Here is a 16,749-nt window from a genome sequence, read left to right on the forward strand (position 1 = left end):
CATCTGGTACCTCCACATGTAGCACAGAGCTTGGGTGAGCCCTTCAGGGACCTCCTGGTACCTGAGCTTGCAGCTTGTGCTGCTTCTGGCCTCAGTGTTCCCCTAGCTGCTGGCTGCTTCCCCTAGAGTAACTGCTCTGTCCCACTACCCACCATGTTTCATTTCCCCTGTCCTTCATGTCCCACTGTCCTTCTGCCCCAAATGCTTTCATCTGTCTGCCTCTCCATGGATCATTCCACCACCCCTTGGCCCAACAGCCCTGTCTCCTCCAACTTGTTACCCTCCATTTCTCACTGTCCCTCCATCTCCTCCAAGGGCTATTATCCCACCATATCTCACCATCCCTATGAGTTCTCTACCACTCCATTTCCTCCAGGTCCCTACACATCCCACAATCTCTATGTCCCACTATCTCCATTCCCTCCACATCCCAGCATCTTCATGACTCACCATCTCCCCATTCTACCACCCCTCTGGCCCTCCATCTCCTCTACATCTCACTATATCCTCCATGTTCCACCACCCCACCATTTTATTCACGTGCCTCCATCCCTCCGCATTCTCCCACTATATCCCATCGTTCTTCCATGTTCTCTGGGTCCCAGACATGGAAAGACGAAGAAGCAGCATTGGTGGATAAAGTGGCTTGCCAGCTCCACGAATACAAAGAAAATCTCAGAAGAGGGTATTTCAAGGACCCCTTTTGGGGTACTGAAAGGGTACCAGCAGGCTTTCAATATATGAACCGGCCAGAAGGCAAAAATTAAATAGTACAGAATGGTAAATGCCATGGAATACAGGACGGATTTTGTCTTCCTGGGATGGAGTTTCCCAGTAGCGGCAAGCTCTGGGCGGCCGGTCACAGTGCGAGGGTGCCCTTCCCTCTTTGGGAGGAAGGCGTCCCGGCACGGCTCCCGCCGCTTCCCGAGCCAGGAGCCCGCCGGGAGCCGCTCCCACCCGGCTCTGCGCCCCTGCTGCTGCTGCTGGCGGCGGAGAGCAGCGCGCCGAGCTTCCACCCTGCGGGAAAAAGGAAAGAGCGAGGGAGGTACCGGGAGCCGGGCTGCCCCGCTCCGCCCGCGCCTCCCCTTCAGGCTTCATCCCGCCCCTTTCCCGGGGGATGCGGGTCACCCCTCGGGGAATCGCCCTTCGGTCTCTGAGCTGCAGCCACGGCGGCAGCGGGCACCCCGAGCGTCGCCAGCGGGAGAGCGCCGGGGCACGGACCCGGCCGGGAGGCGGCAGCGGGCTCCGGCTGGTGCCTCTGCGTCCCGGAGCGCCCTGGGCTGTTCTTGGGGCTGAGTCTGGGCACAGCCAGCCCGTGTGGGTGTGTGCCAGGAGCTCCTCTGTGAGCTGCTGCCTGGAAGTGGTGTCCTTACACCGACGGAGCGGCATCAGCTGCAGCTGGAGTCGCTCCGGTAAGTGCCTGTGCATCTTTTATGGCACAGTACCTCGTACTCGCTTTTTCTTATCGATCTGCCGTTCATTTCCCCATTTTGAACGATTTGTTTGTATTTTCTTTTTCTCACTAGAAGTTGAGAAAGTAATGCATGGAGAAGTAGGGCATTCGGTGTTGGTTTTTATTTTTATTTTTTTTTATTTTGGGATTGGGTTAGGTTTTACATATAAAGACCTGCCAGTGGACAGCTACTGTCTTTGCTTTTAGTTAGTACATGTGAAGGAAAGGAAACCAAAGGCTGAAGTGTTTTCTGCTGTCTCGTGTGCCTCTCACTGCTTTTGATGTGTCCTTGGAAATAGTTTTCTGAATGAAGAGGCATGATCCTCTGTATGAGAGCACTTTATGGGGAAACTTGAATGTTGTCTCAGAACTGAAACAAAAGTGTTTTGCTTCTGATTCTCCAGAAATTGCTTGTGCTATATCCCCCAGAATGAGCAAGCCTGATCTTTTGTCTTCACGATGAAATGTAGCACCTCATTCATGTTCCAGGTGGGCTCAATTTGTTAAGTTGCCCGAAAAAGGGATGCTATCAGTTAACTTTTACCATAAATATTTTTCTTTTCCATTATTGCAGGAAGCAATACCCCATGCCACTCAAACAACCAGAGAAGAGCCCACTTCCCTCCCAGATTCTGGGTCTCAGTGACCTTTCAAGAGCTCCCCATGAAGTGCTACTGTCTGGGTGCCACAGGAAATGGATCAAAGAAACTGATTCAGCCTATGTGAGGCTGGCAAAGCAAGGAGGCCGACCTGGTGAGCATCTGTCTTGCTTCTTTGTTTTTCCTTTGTTTTTTTTGGCTTTGCTTGAGTGCAGTGTAAAGTGCTCATAGATGCTACGGAAGGATCCTCTGGACTTTTGAAATATACTCGTGGAAAAAATGAGGAGATTAATTTCTTCCTGACAAAACATCAATCTGAAAACAAAGGTAGTGCTTTTGCAACTACATAAAAAGTCAGAAAAGTACTGGCTTTTGTCTTTTTCTTTCCAGACCTACTGAGGCACTACACTCCTGTGGTAATGAAGTCGCCTCCGGCAGCATACGCTGCACCTGGCTGGTACACACACTGTGCCAGTCCTGCAGGGATTGAGGAGCCACGGTAAGATTGCTGAGGCCCAACACATCTTGGCCTCCCTCTTCGCCTATTAACATTTCTGAATGCTTCTGTACTAAAGTGCGGGATTTGTATACCTTGTACAAACAAGCATTAAATCTTTGCCTGCAGGACCTGTGTTTCCTCTCTACCAGATTATATGGTTCACAGAGGGTTTATGGCTGATGACCATCACGGTAAGAGTTATGAGACAAGAAGAGGGCCTTTTGAGTTTGATACAAAAAGTGTTTGGCAGCGGGAAGCTGAAAACAAAGAACATGCAGAGAAAAAGAAGGTAGGATGGAGACGCACCCTGTGATGATGCTTTATTTGTAGAGCTTGTGAACACATCTCTGTTGCTTCTTATAGGAGGGAAACTGTAATCCATGTTTCTGTATTCCAGAATCAATTTTTATATTAGCAGTTTGAGAACAAGAAGAAAGACATGTTTTCTTAAGTGCTGCAGGTGTAGTGTGAAAACCAGAAACAGTTTCCCATCACATTGTATGGTATATATACATCAGTATAAATAAAAAGCAGTAGTTTTATTCTTATGCTTTATTTCCCCTGCAATTCATTCTTGGTGAAGAGACATTTTGTTTAATAATCTTGGGTGATGAATAAAGAAGATGAGAACAGAAGACTATTCTGAAAAAGGAGTTTAATTTATTTTGAAATTGAAATTAAATTGGGAGTTCCCAACCGTACTGTGTTAGCTGTCTTTGAATGAAAGATGTATCCAAGACAAAGGAAGTATAGCCCAAGCTGTGCCCCAAACAAACCTTTCTGTACTGACACTGGTGTTTTGTCTTGGAGACCTCTCTGCTATCCTCCCTCTTTCATCCTCCCTGCCCCTGCCCAGTTTAGATTCTGAAGCCGTATGTTTTGTAAATATCCTCTGTAAACTCAGTTGCTGCATCTACCATAGGCCTTTGGGGTATATCTGGAAGGACATTTGATGTACTTGAACACTGGTACCCCCCTTCTTCAACAGAAAGTCAGATGTTGGGAATTTTAGGAAAAAATCCTCAGCCTTTGCTGAGATGAATAACTAGTGCAGAATCAGAATGAGTCTTGTGTAAATGGGAACACCTCATTACTGAATAGGCTTGGGAGTGTTTACTAGGTCTGTGGCAACAGGCAAACAAGCAACTTATGTTTAAACTGTAATTTGCCTGATGCTTGTAGGTAAAGCTTCTGGGTTTTTTTTTCTATGATAGATTTAAGGCACTGAAAATAAAAACTTAACATGCTGTGCCTCTTAAAGGAATTGAACTAGGATGGAGAGGAAGTGCTGTTCCTCACTCCATTACTTAAGAACCAATTATGTTCAGTGCTCTAAGAGTCAAACTTAACTTTGATAACAGTAATTCAAGCCCATGTATTGACTTGTAAAGTGAAACTGAGGTTCATTTTAGTTTTGGTGGAGTTTGGTTGAGACCCAGTTTCATTCAGTCATGTATCTGAAAGTTTCATGTGTTCCCAGTTTAATTCAGTCATGTGCTTTATTTAGGACTAAATGCACAGTGAATGTACGTTATATATTCAGCTCAGATTGCTAATATGCTGAGGCCCTCTTATATAATTTACACTATTCTCCTGGATGCTGAAGTTAAGTTTTGCCTAAGGTTCTACCAAATCTTTTTCTGTAGGATTAGGTACCTGGAAGACAGATTCTGTGTTGGTACGTTTAGCTCTACCTCCACACCTCCATCTCCCATTTGGCTGTGCTTCACAGTGTCTTTGTTGTACACTGAAAAGCACATCATGTATCTTGAAATGTCACATGGTGCTTCTTTCACAGCTACTTCTTGAATATCTTCTTTTGTGAAGTTTCTATGCCGTGCTCTTAAAGTGCCTTCCCAAAGAGTCTTCGAAGTGAGACAATGGAACTAGCCCTACCAAAGAGTCTCAAAAAAATTTTAGTTTTTCACCATACATGTTGTATGTTGAAAGGTAAGAATAATGTATTCCAAAACACCACAGGCAAATTTCTAAGGAACATTCGATTTATTTATTTGACTGCATGGTGACACTGCAGCAGCAAACTGCCTCAAGTATTTCTGTTAGTATGAGACTGAATGCATTGAAAATATTTTTCAGTCGAGTGTGACTAAGCAGTTATTCAGAAGAGACATGCATGGTGCAATTGTGGAGTTAAATCCCAAAGGGTGCACTTAGGAACAAGTGCAAAACCATTTAACCTCTAAGGGTACCTCTTCTGCTCTGTTTGGAAAACATTGTTCCCAAGAGGGCCTTTGCTCTGAAGGTTCAAGCCTTTCTGCTGCTTTGTTCTGAAATATTAAAATCTCTGCTTTTCCTTGTGGTTGTTGCTATGTTGAGGAGGACTGGAGATCCAGGGGGCCACTACATGGGGATTTTGCAAATCAGCAAAGAGTAGTAATGCATGAAGGATTTAGCCTATGTGCTCATGGCAAAGTAATGGACTTCTGGCCCAGGGAGAAGCAGCCCCTGGAAATCTCACAAGGCTTAATAAGACCAAGTGCAAGATCCTGCACCTGTCTTGGGACAACCCCTGTTATCAGCACAGGCTGAACAGATGGAGAGCAGCCCTGCCCAGAAGGACTTGGGGATGCTGGTGGATGAGAGGGTGGACATGACCCAGCCATGGGCACTTACAGCCCAGAGAGCCAAACCTGTCCTGGGCTGCATCCAAAGCAGCGTGGACAGCAGGGTCAGGGAGGGATTCTGTCCCTCTGCTCTGCTGAGACCCCACCTGCAGGGCTGCATCCAGCTCTGGGGGCCCCAGCATAGGGACAATAGGGAACTGTTGGAGGAGTCCAGAGGAAGGCACAAACATGATCAGAGGAAGGGAGCACCTTTCCTGTGTAGAAAGGTTTAGAGAATTGGGATTGTTCATCCAGGAGAAGAGAAGGCTTTGGGGTGTCTCGTTATGACATTCCAGTGCCTGAAGGGACCTGCAAGAAAGATAGGGAATTTTCACAAGGGCATGTAGTGACAGGACAAGGGGATTGGTGACAGGATTTGAACTTGAAAAGAGTAGGGTTAGACTAGATGATAGGAAAAAACTCTTTACTGTGAGAGTGGTGAGGCACTGGCACAATTAATCCAGTGAAATTGTGGATGCCACATCTCTGGAAGTATTCAAAGTCAGGCTGGATGGAACTCTGAGCTACCTGGTCTAGTGAAAGGTGTCCCTCTGGCAGGGGAGGTGGAACTAGATGATCTTTAAGAACCCTTTAAGCCAAACCATTCTGTGATTCAGTGATCCTTTTGCCTGTGCATTTTACGGCCCAGCTGGGTTGGGTTGAAAAAACTGTGACCTTAAGAAGGAGGGAGGCCTGTATGGATGAGAGGTCAGTTGGAGGTGTCATCAGAGTTTGCATCAGCATTTGCAATATCCCTGCAGCACCACCAGTAAGATTACTCCTTCATCTCCCCAGTCCTCTCTTTCAGGCACTTGCCTGAAATGTCTGTGTACATATGCATATGTACTTAGGTATGTATGTGCAAAATGGTTGCTCATCTGAGGCCAGGATTTTACCTCAGAGAGAGATTTGAAATGTAATCTAGAATTTTGTCCTTGGTCACACAGGAGACAGGATTTCATCTAAAGGCTTTTATCTTACCATGCTGGCTGCAGATATCCATTGGTCTTCATATACTAGCCAGGCACAATGCATATTCTATATCATATTTCTTTAATCCAAGATTAATAAATGTGTATTTATAATAAACATAGCAATTTTTAGAGTATATTGTTACCATCTCCTCACAGAGGGAGAAAACACTTTAAACCAAGAACAAGCCCTGTGTAGTTTGTTTGTAAAAAAAATACCCTGTGTAGTTTGTTTTATGTGGTAAAATTGATCGCTGCTACTAAATAGAGACTTATCAAAGGGAAATAGCTCCCTCAGCTGTAGTCATTGGATTCTAGTGGCACAAGAGTCTGCTTTTAATGCTGAATTTGCCCAGCAAAGTAACAAATAGCACCTCAATGGATTGCAGGTGCCCTCGAAAGCCAAATTCTCATCTGTTCCCTTGCTACCTTTGTCATTGATTAGTTTACTTGAACAGTAAGGAGTGTTTTGATCCCTGCAGTATAAGCTAGCCTCTCATTTAATGCCAAGAAAGGCAGCATTTAAAATAATGCTCCTGCTTGCAGCCTTCAAGACTTTTCTCTTTGCCTTTCCTCTCCTCTTTCTTTTTCTTAACTTTATTTTGGACAATTTGAACCTTTTTCTGTCTCTAGTAAAAATCTCTCTAGCTTCTGCTCTTTGTCTTTTAATTAACTCTTTAATTACTAGGCCTCCTTTCCTTTTGCTTTTGTTTGATGCCAAGAAGGAAATCTCATCTCTCTCCATCTGCTATTTATCCTGACTATCAAATTGAGTTGTGTTTCTGTGTTGCCCCGCGTGCCATCCTGACTTCAGCATGTGACAAATGTCACCTGAGGTTGTTTTTGTCAGTTGAAACTGTAGGTAATTGTGTCCTGGATCTGAAACCTGCACGCCACATCTGAAGTGGTCGTCTAGTGATAGAGGGAAGGCAGTGCTAGGATTTCTGCACAATGGGATGGCATTTTTGAAATGTAAAACACAAACAGGCTGCTTCAGCAAGAAGTGTGAACAAACTTGAAAAGCAGTTCTAAGCAGCTAATGTGGTTTTTAACCTCCAGGTTGGACAAACACCCTCCTTTTCACCTCACGTAGCTGCCTCTGATATCACTGTGTGCTTTGGCTAATCTCAGCTCTTCTTTGATGAAGAAGAGCTGAGATTAGCCAAAGCACACAGTGACTCCACTGAAGTTGGAAGGGGTTTCACTGACTTCACACGTGTTTGCATTGACATCCTAGCTCAGAATCAGTACAACTGCCTATCCCAGGCTTCACTTTCTTCAAGATAATAAGAAAACACATTCTCTGAACATTCAGATCTGCTTTTTCTTTGTGGCTTCCTAATTAGGTGTATTCAAAGGCCATAATACTTTGCTCTTTCCTTACTGTGAACAAACTCCTTGAGAAGTCCTTGGTGTGTTTACATTTTGTAATCTTCTCCTTATAGAGGTTTTCATGGGTGTTTTGTAGTGCCTGCAATCCAAGTGTGACTGCTGTTCATGCATCTAATTTTTGCACTTCATAATTTTTTGCTCTGTTAACTGTATTGCAGTATCTGTGTCCACGTAGGTGGAAAGTATTGTTATCCTTAATGTACTTGTAAATTTACAGAGCAATACATTTCACTTTTAGTTACCCTCACCTGATTTTTTTGTAAATAACCTGCAAGTAATATCTCTTATTTATTCCATGGGGTACTCTCCATGTTGCGTGTTTAAAAAAGAAAATGGTCAAATAATGTGTAGGTTCTAATTAAAAGGATATATTAGTGTCACACAAAAACTTTGTTAATAACCTTTAAAATTCTGTGCTATCTTCAGGACTTCTCTCTTATCCACTTTTCTTTGTGCATTGATGGAAGCTGCAAGTAGTTTTTAAAGATGTTCTGTTTTTTTTTAACTCAGAATTTCTTAGCAACTATTAGTGAAAAATATCTGGGAGTTGTTGAGGATATTTAATTTCCTGCTTTTATTTGAGAGGGAGGTAAGTTTACCCTTTAGTAGCTGTTGATTTGATCAAAGTTAAAATAAAGAGCTTTGGTATGTGTTGCTCATGTTTCTCCGCTACTTATTGGTTTTCCCACTTTCACTTCTGGAATGTATGTTGTATTTCCCTGGCTTTCTAGGTGCTATCTTTCAGTCTTTTAGTCAACACTGAGTTTCTTTACCTGTCATTGGAAAGATGAAAAAAGTGAAATATATTTTTCTGTTGTAGGCTTCCCCCAAATATATATATATGTGTGTGTGTGTATGTGTGTATTTCTTTGAATATCAAACCTCTAATTAATATACCACAACTCTTTTCTTATTATGTAGGATATTTTATGCTTTTTATTAAAAAACAAAATTCAAACAAACTGAAAAAGAAGTAGTAATTAAACCATATGTTAGTTTCTAGTCCTCCTGACTTTAGTAAGACTGGTCTGTTTTCATATTCTGCATACAAAACAAATGGACCAAGATGAGAGGTTGCTATGGATAAGTTTGGATTTGAGGCTTAATTTGAAGTGTACTGTGAGGGAAAGGCTTTTGTAAAGCACATTGTGGAGAGAGCAAACAGCTAATGTCATGTAGAATAACTAACTAAGGAGGCTGCTTTATCTTTTGTTATTCCTCAGTAATCCATTACTAGTACTTGTGGAAATAATGTAGATGAGACATGGAAATTTGAATACATTTAGGCCTTTAATATCATCCTCACTTTTGAAGGCCATGCTATCATGTAATCTTCTTGGTTATTTTCTTCATAACTCCTTTTTCTGAGTTAAGATTTCTCTAACACAGGTAAAGCTTCCACCTATAAGCCCTAAATATCCAAGCAGAATGCCAACTGTTTCTACTAACAAGGAATTTAGTGGAGAAAATAAGCTTTCCTTCCCACCCGTGTAAGTAGTACATTTATGAAAATCATTGAACACCTAAGCCTGCAACTTATTCATGTGTACAATTAAAATTGCTCCTTGTGAAAATGCAGGAATTAGTAGATATGTGTAAGGGCCTTGTGGATATTTATTGCTATTAAATTTGCTATCATACGTGATGCTAAAATAGTTTTTAAAGTGTCTAAAGCAACTAAAATAACAGTACTTTAACTAATATTAGAAAATTATTTGATATAACTTTGTTAGGAAACACATAACTTGTGTTAGGAAACTAAGCATAAGTAGTGTATCTTCATGTAGCAGAATTTTTTGGTATTCTAAATTTGGTTTTTTTCTTAATACCAGTGAACAGGTGAAAATGATAATCTACATTGTTAGTTCTGTCAGTGTAGGTTACAGAGAAACAAGTACGACTGACACTTTAAGGAAAGACATAAACTGTAGCCTTTATAAGGTCATAAGAGCAAAAATACTCTGTGATGAACATCTGAAAGAGGAATTTTGAACAAATTTTTATGTAATTTGTGATGTGATATAATCACATCATCAGCTGTGTGCACAGCTGAATTGTTTCTGTATACTTTGTCTTAAAAATTTATTGCTCAGTCATCAGTAGTCCTGGTATTTTTAGAACTATGTTAATGCTGCCAAATAAGTGATTAAACTGTCAAATGAATTTAATAGAAAATTTGTAACATAACTTCACTTTTGTGCATCACAGAATGAGTACTGTCAGCCTTTTTCATTTTCACATTCTTTTGCACTTTTTGTCTTTAAGATCAGAACAGTGTAAGCATTATACATGTAAAATTCCAATGAAACAGATGTCTCTTCTCATGTAAATTTGTGCAGTACTAAATCAGGCATAGTTCTCTGCTTTTGGTTGTTTGTTTATTTTTGGTTGTTCTTCTTAGATTATTACATGTAGAATATATGTTTTGTTATTTATAAATACATTATAAGGCTATACATGGTTACATTTTTAAATTAATGTTATAATTAGAAATAAATGATAAGGCCTTTTCTGTGCAAAATATTATTTTTCCACCTAGCCCCCATTTTTGTTTACTTTTTGCTTTTGTTTTCCATTAATATATTTGTATTTACAGGCCTGCTCAAAGAAAAAGTGAAGCAGTAAATTTTAGCAAATTAATAAGCAATGGCTATGGGACTGACTGGTTGCAGCAGAGTACTGGATGGGAAAAAAAGATTGAAGAAACATCAGAAAATAGTGAGCTCTCTGAAGGTAACGTTATTGAAAGCTGTTTCTTTTAAAACGAGCTGGACTCACAAGGTAACAGCAGAGGGCAGCCTCAATATTTGTGTGGCTCTCTGAATGTGGTGAGACACATTGAATTATTGTGCTTAGTTTACAATACCCTGTGACCAGCTAAAGAAAGGAGTGCTCCTGTTTGTAGCCCGTCAAGGCAGGCGCTTTCATGGACTTTTTTCATCTCTACAATTGCAGTATGCTCTGTTCCAATCCAGGGGCTTCTGTATTCTGATCCAGGGGCTTTTCTGTGATGTGTTTCCATAAAATGCTGCAGGGACACAGCCACCCTGCCTAAATTTAAGCAGACTGTAAAATATTTGTTGCCTAGTTAATATGAATACTCCTTTGCTCCTATTATTTTTAAAAACTTCTGTCACAAGGGTCATTGATACTCGTGTTTAAGAAATAGATCATTATTTGCAGAAATTTGTCAAAATAAATATATGCACATTGTTGAAGACAGTGGCATTTCAGCAGTTTAAGAGAAAAAAGTTATCAAAAGTCATGCCTTCAAAACTTTATCATGCACAATAGTAATAGTTATTAAAGAGTTCACTTGGAAACAAACATAAAGGTTACAGGGTGGAAAAATTTCTCTTACTTCTGTCAAAGACCTTTTGCTTTGGTAACCATGCTGGCTCTACCAGTTTTCTATAACAATGTTTGGAAATGCTATTGGACCTCCATTCCATGCACCAGAATTATTTTTTTTTTTTTAGAATTTGTGTCAGGGAATCCTTTTGTATACAATGGCATTGTCATTATTCCCTTGACCTTGATATATTAATGTACAAAAGTCTTACAGGCCAGGTATTTTAATTTTTCTGACACTTCAGCTGTGTCTGAATTAATTTTTGTGTCTTCCATTAATGTATCTACAGTTTGTTTTTTTTTTGTTTTTTTTTTTTTTTTTTTTTTTTTTTTTTTTTTTGGTGTGCAAAACCTCTTCCTCCGGGTGAGTATCAGGAGAAAACAGAGAGCTAGAAGTTGTGTGGTTTTGTTCAGAAGAAAAAATGTCATAAAACTGAGGGATGAAGCCAGATAACGGTCTGGATCTGAAATAAAATGAAGAGGCCACTTTTCAAGTTAACTTAAGTATCCAAACTCTGATCATGCAGAGGATGCTGCTTTGAGAGGTTCAGTGACCCAACAATTCAACTATGAAGTCTAAAATTGCTCTTCCTCAGCATGAAAGAAAACCTTGAATATTCTTCTTTGTTTTCAGATTCTTCTCAACTTTCTTGTGTGCTGACATTTTTCTTTCCCATTACTCTGAGTAAAATTAAAGGGGATTTCAAAATCTTGATTTCCTTAATTTGGTGATAGTTAATTTCTTTAATATGTGTGCCTCTAATAAGACATCTGAGATATAAAGAAAATTCAAAGATTTTTCAGAGTAAGCATGAAATTGGTTTGGTTATAACAGTTAGGCAAAAGAGAAGAAAAACATGGGTACGCTGTAAAGGCTTCTGAAAAGTCAGTGTGCTGCACAGGTTGACATATAGATACATCTAATTTTTGAGTTGCTATCTTTTTCAGGTTTTTTTTTGATAATATGATACCTGCTTTGCTTCTGTTGCCTTTGTTTGCAATCATAGCTATTGCGATTGAGATTGGTTCTGCATCACAGTGTAAAAGGAGACTGTTTTTAATGCTCTTAACAATATGGTTTCATCCAGATGTGTATCTTCCTTCAGTTTTGACCATGTCCTTTTCATTCTTTTAGGTGATTACTGACAGTAGTGCTTTTACTTTTTTTCCCACTTGTGTACTTTTATTTGTTCATACAAAGCAATTGGCAGCATGAGCACCTTGAGATGGAGCTTTCTCTGTTCTTACTTGCACAGAATAAGCCCTAGATGCATCAGAAAGGAGATACAATCCGTTCCATATGTAAATCTATAATCCCTTTGTTTTGGGATACAGATTTGCATCATAGTGCAAATTTTTTAGGTAGCTTGTTTATCTTGTTAATTCAAAATTAAAAGTAGTGGAATTTATGTGTATTTTGACATGAGAAAGAAGCCAAAAATTTTAGCTGACCTTTTTATTATTATGGTTGAAGTTATTCTGTAAACTTTAATCTTTTTTTTCCTATTGCAGATTCAGAACGATCTGAATCACCACCTGCATGCAACGAGTTAAAGCCACCATTTCAGGGATGTAATAAGTAACTTGAAAGATTCTTGGGGAAACTAAAGCTTTGTATTGCTTATGTAGCCCACTATTTACATGTTGACTAGATTATTTTTGTAACTTAACTCATCCCTGATTGAGATGTTTGCGAGATGGATGAACTTCATTTGGCATTATTGCAGCAAATTTTAAAGAACAGACAACAGGTGTCAATTTTTAGTCCTAGACCTTTTCTTAATATAATAAACAAAACGAAGCAAAGCTGAGGTTTTCTCCTGCACAAGACTCCTGCTGCTTTGCTGTTCTCAAACAGGGTTACCATATTGCTGCTAACTTGACTAGACACAGGCTATTGGTGTCTCCAAATCAACAGGTTTCTTCAGTTAAGTACAGCTGTAGTCATGAATTATGCCACAAAAAAAGGTGAAGGGCAACTGTGCGGTACGGGATGAAATGCAGACAGAAAGAATTGAACTGGTATGGATGCCTGCAGTAAAAAAGTCAAACCTTCACTGAAAAGACTACTTCTTCATCCCAAGAGCTCATTTACTTTGAACAGACACTCAGCTTTCTAGGACAGGTCTATTGCTGTGCCTGCTGCACAAGAACTAGTTGATCAGTCATAGTGTTCAGCCACATAATTAAAGACCTGGTGGCATTTCCTGGTATGGTCTCGTTATATAGAAGCTGAATCATTGGTTAACAGTTCTGTGGACTCAGCTATCCATGATGTCTGTACTTTCAGCTATTAGATAAAAAAAATAAAATTATCTATCCTGAAGTCTTGACTGCAACAAAAATATTATATGGTAGATCACTGTTTATTCGCATCAGCAGAAGTTTGTACTTTGAAACAGCAATGTATAGATGTTGTACTTTAATATTCTGAAAAAGTTAAGAGACACTGATATTTCAACACTTGCTATTTTATCTACTTGGATTAGGATATATCCCTGAAATCTTATTAATAATTAAATATTGATTATAAAGTCCACTAGAAAGTGGGTGCAATTTCATTACCATGTTTTTTGCTAACAGCATGAAAAGTAAACCCTTAATTTTTAGAATTTCCTCTTCAGATTACATTCAGTATGTTTTGCACCTTTGAATCCAAGTCCTGGAGGCTCTAAAATTTATTAATAAATATGTATTTATGTAAACAGAATGTTTAGAGTATTTGGTTTAATACTGTTCCTTTAGAACCTTGATGTAAAAATTGATTGGAAATAGGTAAACCATTGCTAATCTGAACCCTCAAAATTTTCAGTGAACTGTAGAAATTTTGCTGTTGATGTTGTTTTACCTGGCACCTGAGTCCATCTTTGCTATCCGTTATTTTGAACAATTCAACTAAATTGTATTTAAAAAAATAAAAGGCTAAAACATGTGCAAATGCTTAAATATACAGTTATTGGCTGCTCAGCAAATTTTTCTAAATATAAAAAAGCTTACATCAAGCTGTAACTTTAGTGGTGTGTGACATTACTTACCTTGTATCTGTTTTCACTTGCAATTTGTGTTGCATTGAAACCATTAATTTTGCTGTGAAGGCAGAGCTTTTGGGGAAATCCAGTTTTCTAGGCCACCCTATCAGAGGATGCCAGAGTTGGAGCTCACAGCATTAAAACCTGACCAGTTGTGGTGAGTTGGCCTTAGCTGCACACCACGTGCCTGCCAAGCCTCCTATCACTCCCCTTCCCAGCAAAACAGGGGAGAGAAAATAAGGAGGAACACAATTCATAGGAGTGACTCCAATAAAGGGCAGCAGTGCTGGTGAAGGTTTGAGAAAGGAAGTCCTGTGAGGAGCAGCCGAGGGAGCTGGGGTTGTTTAGCCTGCAGAAAAGGAGGCTCAGGGGTGACTTTACCACTCTACAAGTGCCTAAAAGGCGTTTGTAGCCAGGTGGATGTTGGTTTCTCCCAGCCAGCGAGTGAGAGAATAAGAAGAAATAGCCAGGGGAGATTCAGGTTGGACATCAGGAAGAATTTCTTCACTGAAAGGAGGGTTAAGCATTGGAATGAGCTGTGCAGGGAAGTGGTGGAGTCACCATTCTTGGAAGTATTCAAGAAGCAACCGTACATGACAGTATGGTTTTGTTGACAAGGTGCTGTTCGGTTGAAGGTTGTACTTGATGATCCTGGTGGTCTTTTCCAACTTAAATGATGGCCATTCATGTGTATTCAGCATTCCTTAGTCAATCCGAGGAGAGAATTGATTTGCATTGTTGGTCAACTGAATCTGAATGGATCACAGTTTGAATACTGTGAGTTAGAATATTAACAGCCTGAGATTTCTCTTCACAAGAGCAGGAGGGTGATCCTGGAATCTGTGCATTCAGAGTAACAGAGAGCTGCACCAGATGCATAACTTGCCTGTTCTCCAAGGGACATCAAAGGGAAGTCAAAGTGGTGTAACAAATCAAATAGCTCCAGCTGAACCCAAGGATGGAAGTGTGCTGCTTGAATTCACCTTATCACAGTAATCACGTTGTTCTGTTGACTTCCGAGTCAATGCAGTCATGCAGCTGGCAGTTTTCAAAGTCATCAGCAGTTCCATGTAGAAGTGGTGGAAGCTTCTAGTTTTCCATTTCTGTTTTACAGAGAAATGCCAATGTCAAAAGCTGGGTGCTTATTACAAAATCTTGCCTTATTGTTTTAAATGCTGAAACATTTGTTTCATTGTCTTGTGCTCTATTTTTGCCCTGAATGCCTTTAAGTAGTGAGATTTTTCTTTTTTTTTTTTTTGAATACTGATTGCTTTGGAAGCCCAAAGATAAAAAACAAAAGTGCAGTTACATTTTATGAATTGCATCCAAGATACTGCGCATATGAATGTTTCTAAAAGAGAATTCCAGATAAAGATTTAACAATAACTTGACAGTTTAGCAACCGGAGAGTAATTTTCCTTTTATATACAGCCATTTCACTGTAGTGAAGTCTAATATAGATCTAATACATAATTCTAACCACTTCTGTCTTTTTGGACTAGACTAAAATATGAACATGTTTCCAAAGATCAAGGGTACATATTCATTAACTTTCTTTGTGTAGCAATACAAATGAAAATTCAGTTGCCCCATGTTCTTCTGAAGCATCTAAAATTCCCTTGATTTGGGCTTATCTGTTTCTTAAATACTATTATCTGTGCTGAATATGCAGGCTGAGTTGTAAAAGATGTAGGATGAAGCCAAATTTCTTTCTGTAAGTAAATAGCTTCATATTCTTGCCCTTCTCCGCAGATATTTTTTCAGAATGTAGTTACATATTATGCTATAGTGTGGGAGAAAAAGCTAGAAATAGAAATAAAGAAGTTCAGTCTTAGCACATTTTGTCCTTCTATTAATGGTTGTCATGATACAAAACATCCAGAATAACTGAACAATCAAAATGACGTGGGTAAAACAGCTGCACTGAATTATTTGACCAATTGATTGTGAAAATGGTTTATGGTGAGCACGAGGGAGAATACATTTGATTGTGACAGACAGCCTTATTTTCCATAGCTCAGATTTTCATCCCTGCAATATAAAAACCTGAAAATGGACACTGGTTACATGTTGTTGTTATTACCCCAGTATGTAGCTGTGTATTTTTCACCCTTCTGAATGACATTAGTATCCTTTCCGCTAAAATAAAAAATGGAATGAAAACCCAAACACTACACTACAAAACCAGGAAGCTAAAAGGAGATTTAAAGTTTTTTAGTGATAACAGAGAGCAAAGGTTACTACCAATATTAGACTCATAGAAATGCATAATTTATTGAACATTTCAGACAACATAACTATAGTTACCTTATTATATAAAACATAGCAATTTACATTGATTTGCTTAATATATAGCTGAATGGAAAACGACCTGAAAGCTAAAGTAAACTTTTCACTGGATCTTGAGATGAAGAGGTAGGTAATATTCCTGCTTAAAGGAAAACTTTCTTCCACAGAATTAAACACGCTTCTAACGTGTTTGTCCACTACTGCAGCTTGGAAGTCTTGACAAATATTTAAAGAAAAGGAAAATAGAAGATGAATTAGGAACCTAGCCTGTTTCACCCACTGGAAATCCAAACAAGCTGAACAGGTGGCATTTTTCTGAGTTTGTTAAGCAATTCCTCTTGCATGTCGTTTGTGCCTAGAAATGCATCTGTGCAAGGGATCTCTCTCTTATATTCCCATACAAAGTCCTTTGGTGTGAGACAGGATATGAATAAATTTTAATCTAAATGCCCAGTACATGATTTTGTAATAAATACATCTCAGCAATGCCTTGTGCCTAATGTGTTTACTGTCCTGAGGCACAGAAAGTTCTCTACCATGAA

The 16,749-nt window shown here is 39.6% G+C and overlaps 1 protein-coding gene across 2 annotated transcripts; it reads left to right on the forward strand.

Moving 5' to 3' along the window:
• The first annotated feature begins 971 nt into the window (after positions 1–971).
• On the forward strand, positions 972–13,837 carry C1H7orf57 (chromosome 1 C7orf57 homolog). 2 transcript variants are annotated; one of them, XM_064429207.1, is made up of 8 exons: positions 972–1,412; positions 1,858–1,942; positions 2,028–2,206; positions 2,443–2,551; positions 2,678–2,840; positions 8,928–9,028; positions 10,135–10,271; positions 12,402–13,837. In XM_064429207.1, exons 3-8 carry the CDS (start codon positions 2,041–2,043, stop codon positions 12,470–12,472), a joined length of 747 nt encoding a protein of 248 aa, XP_064285277.1. In that variant the 5' UTR covers positions 972–1,412; positions 1,858–1,942; positions 2,028–2,040; the 3' UTR covers positions 12,473–13,837. The 2 variants fall into 2 exon arrangements, with proteins under 2 accessions (XP_064285277.1, XP_064285286.1); XM_064429216.1 differs by lacking the exon at positions 1,858–1,942.
• Positions 13,838–16,749: the final 2,912 nt, after the last annotated feature.

The sequence above is a fragment of the Passer domesticus genome, chromosome 1 (genome assembly GCF_036417665.1).
Source record: "Passer domesticus isolate bPasDom1 chromosome 1, bPasDom1.hap1, whole genome shotgun sequence".
Taxonomy (NCBI): Eukaryota; Metazoa; Chordata; class Aves; order Passeriformes; family Passeridae; genus Passer; species Passer domesticus.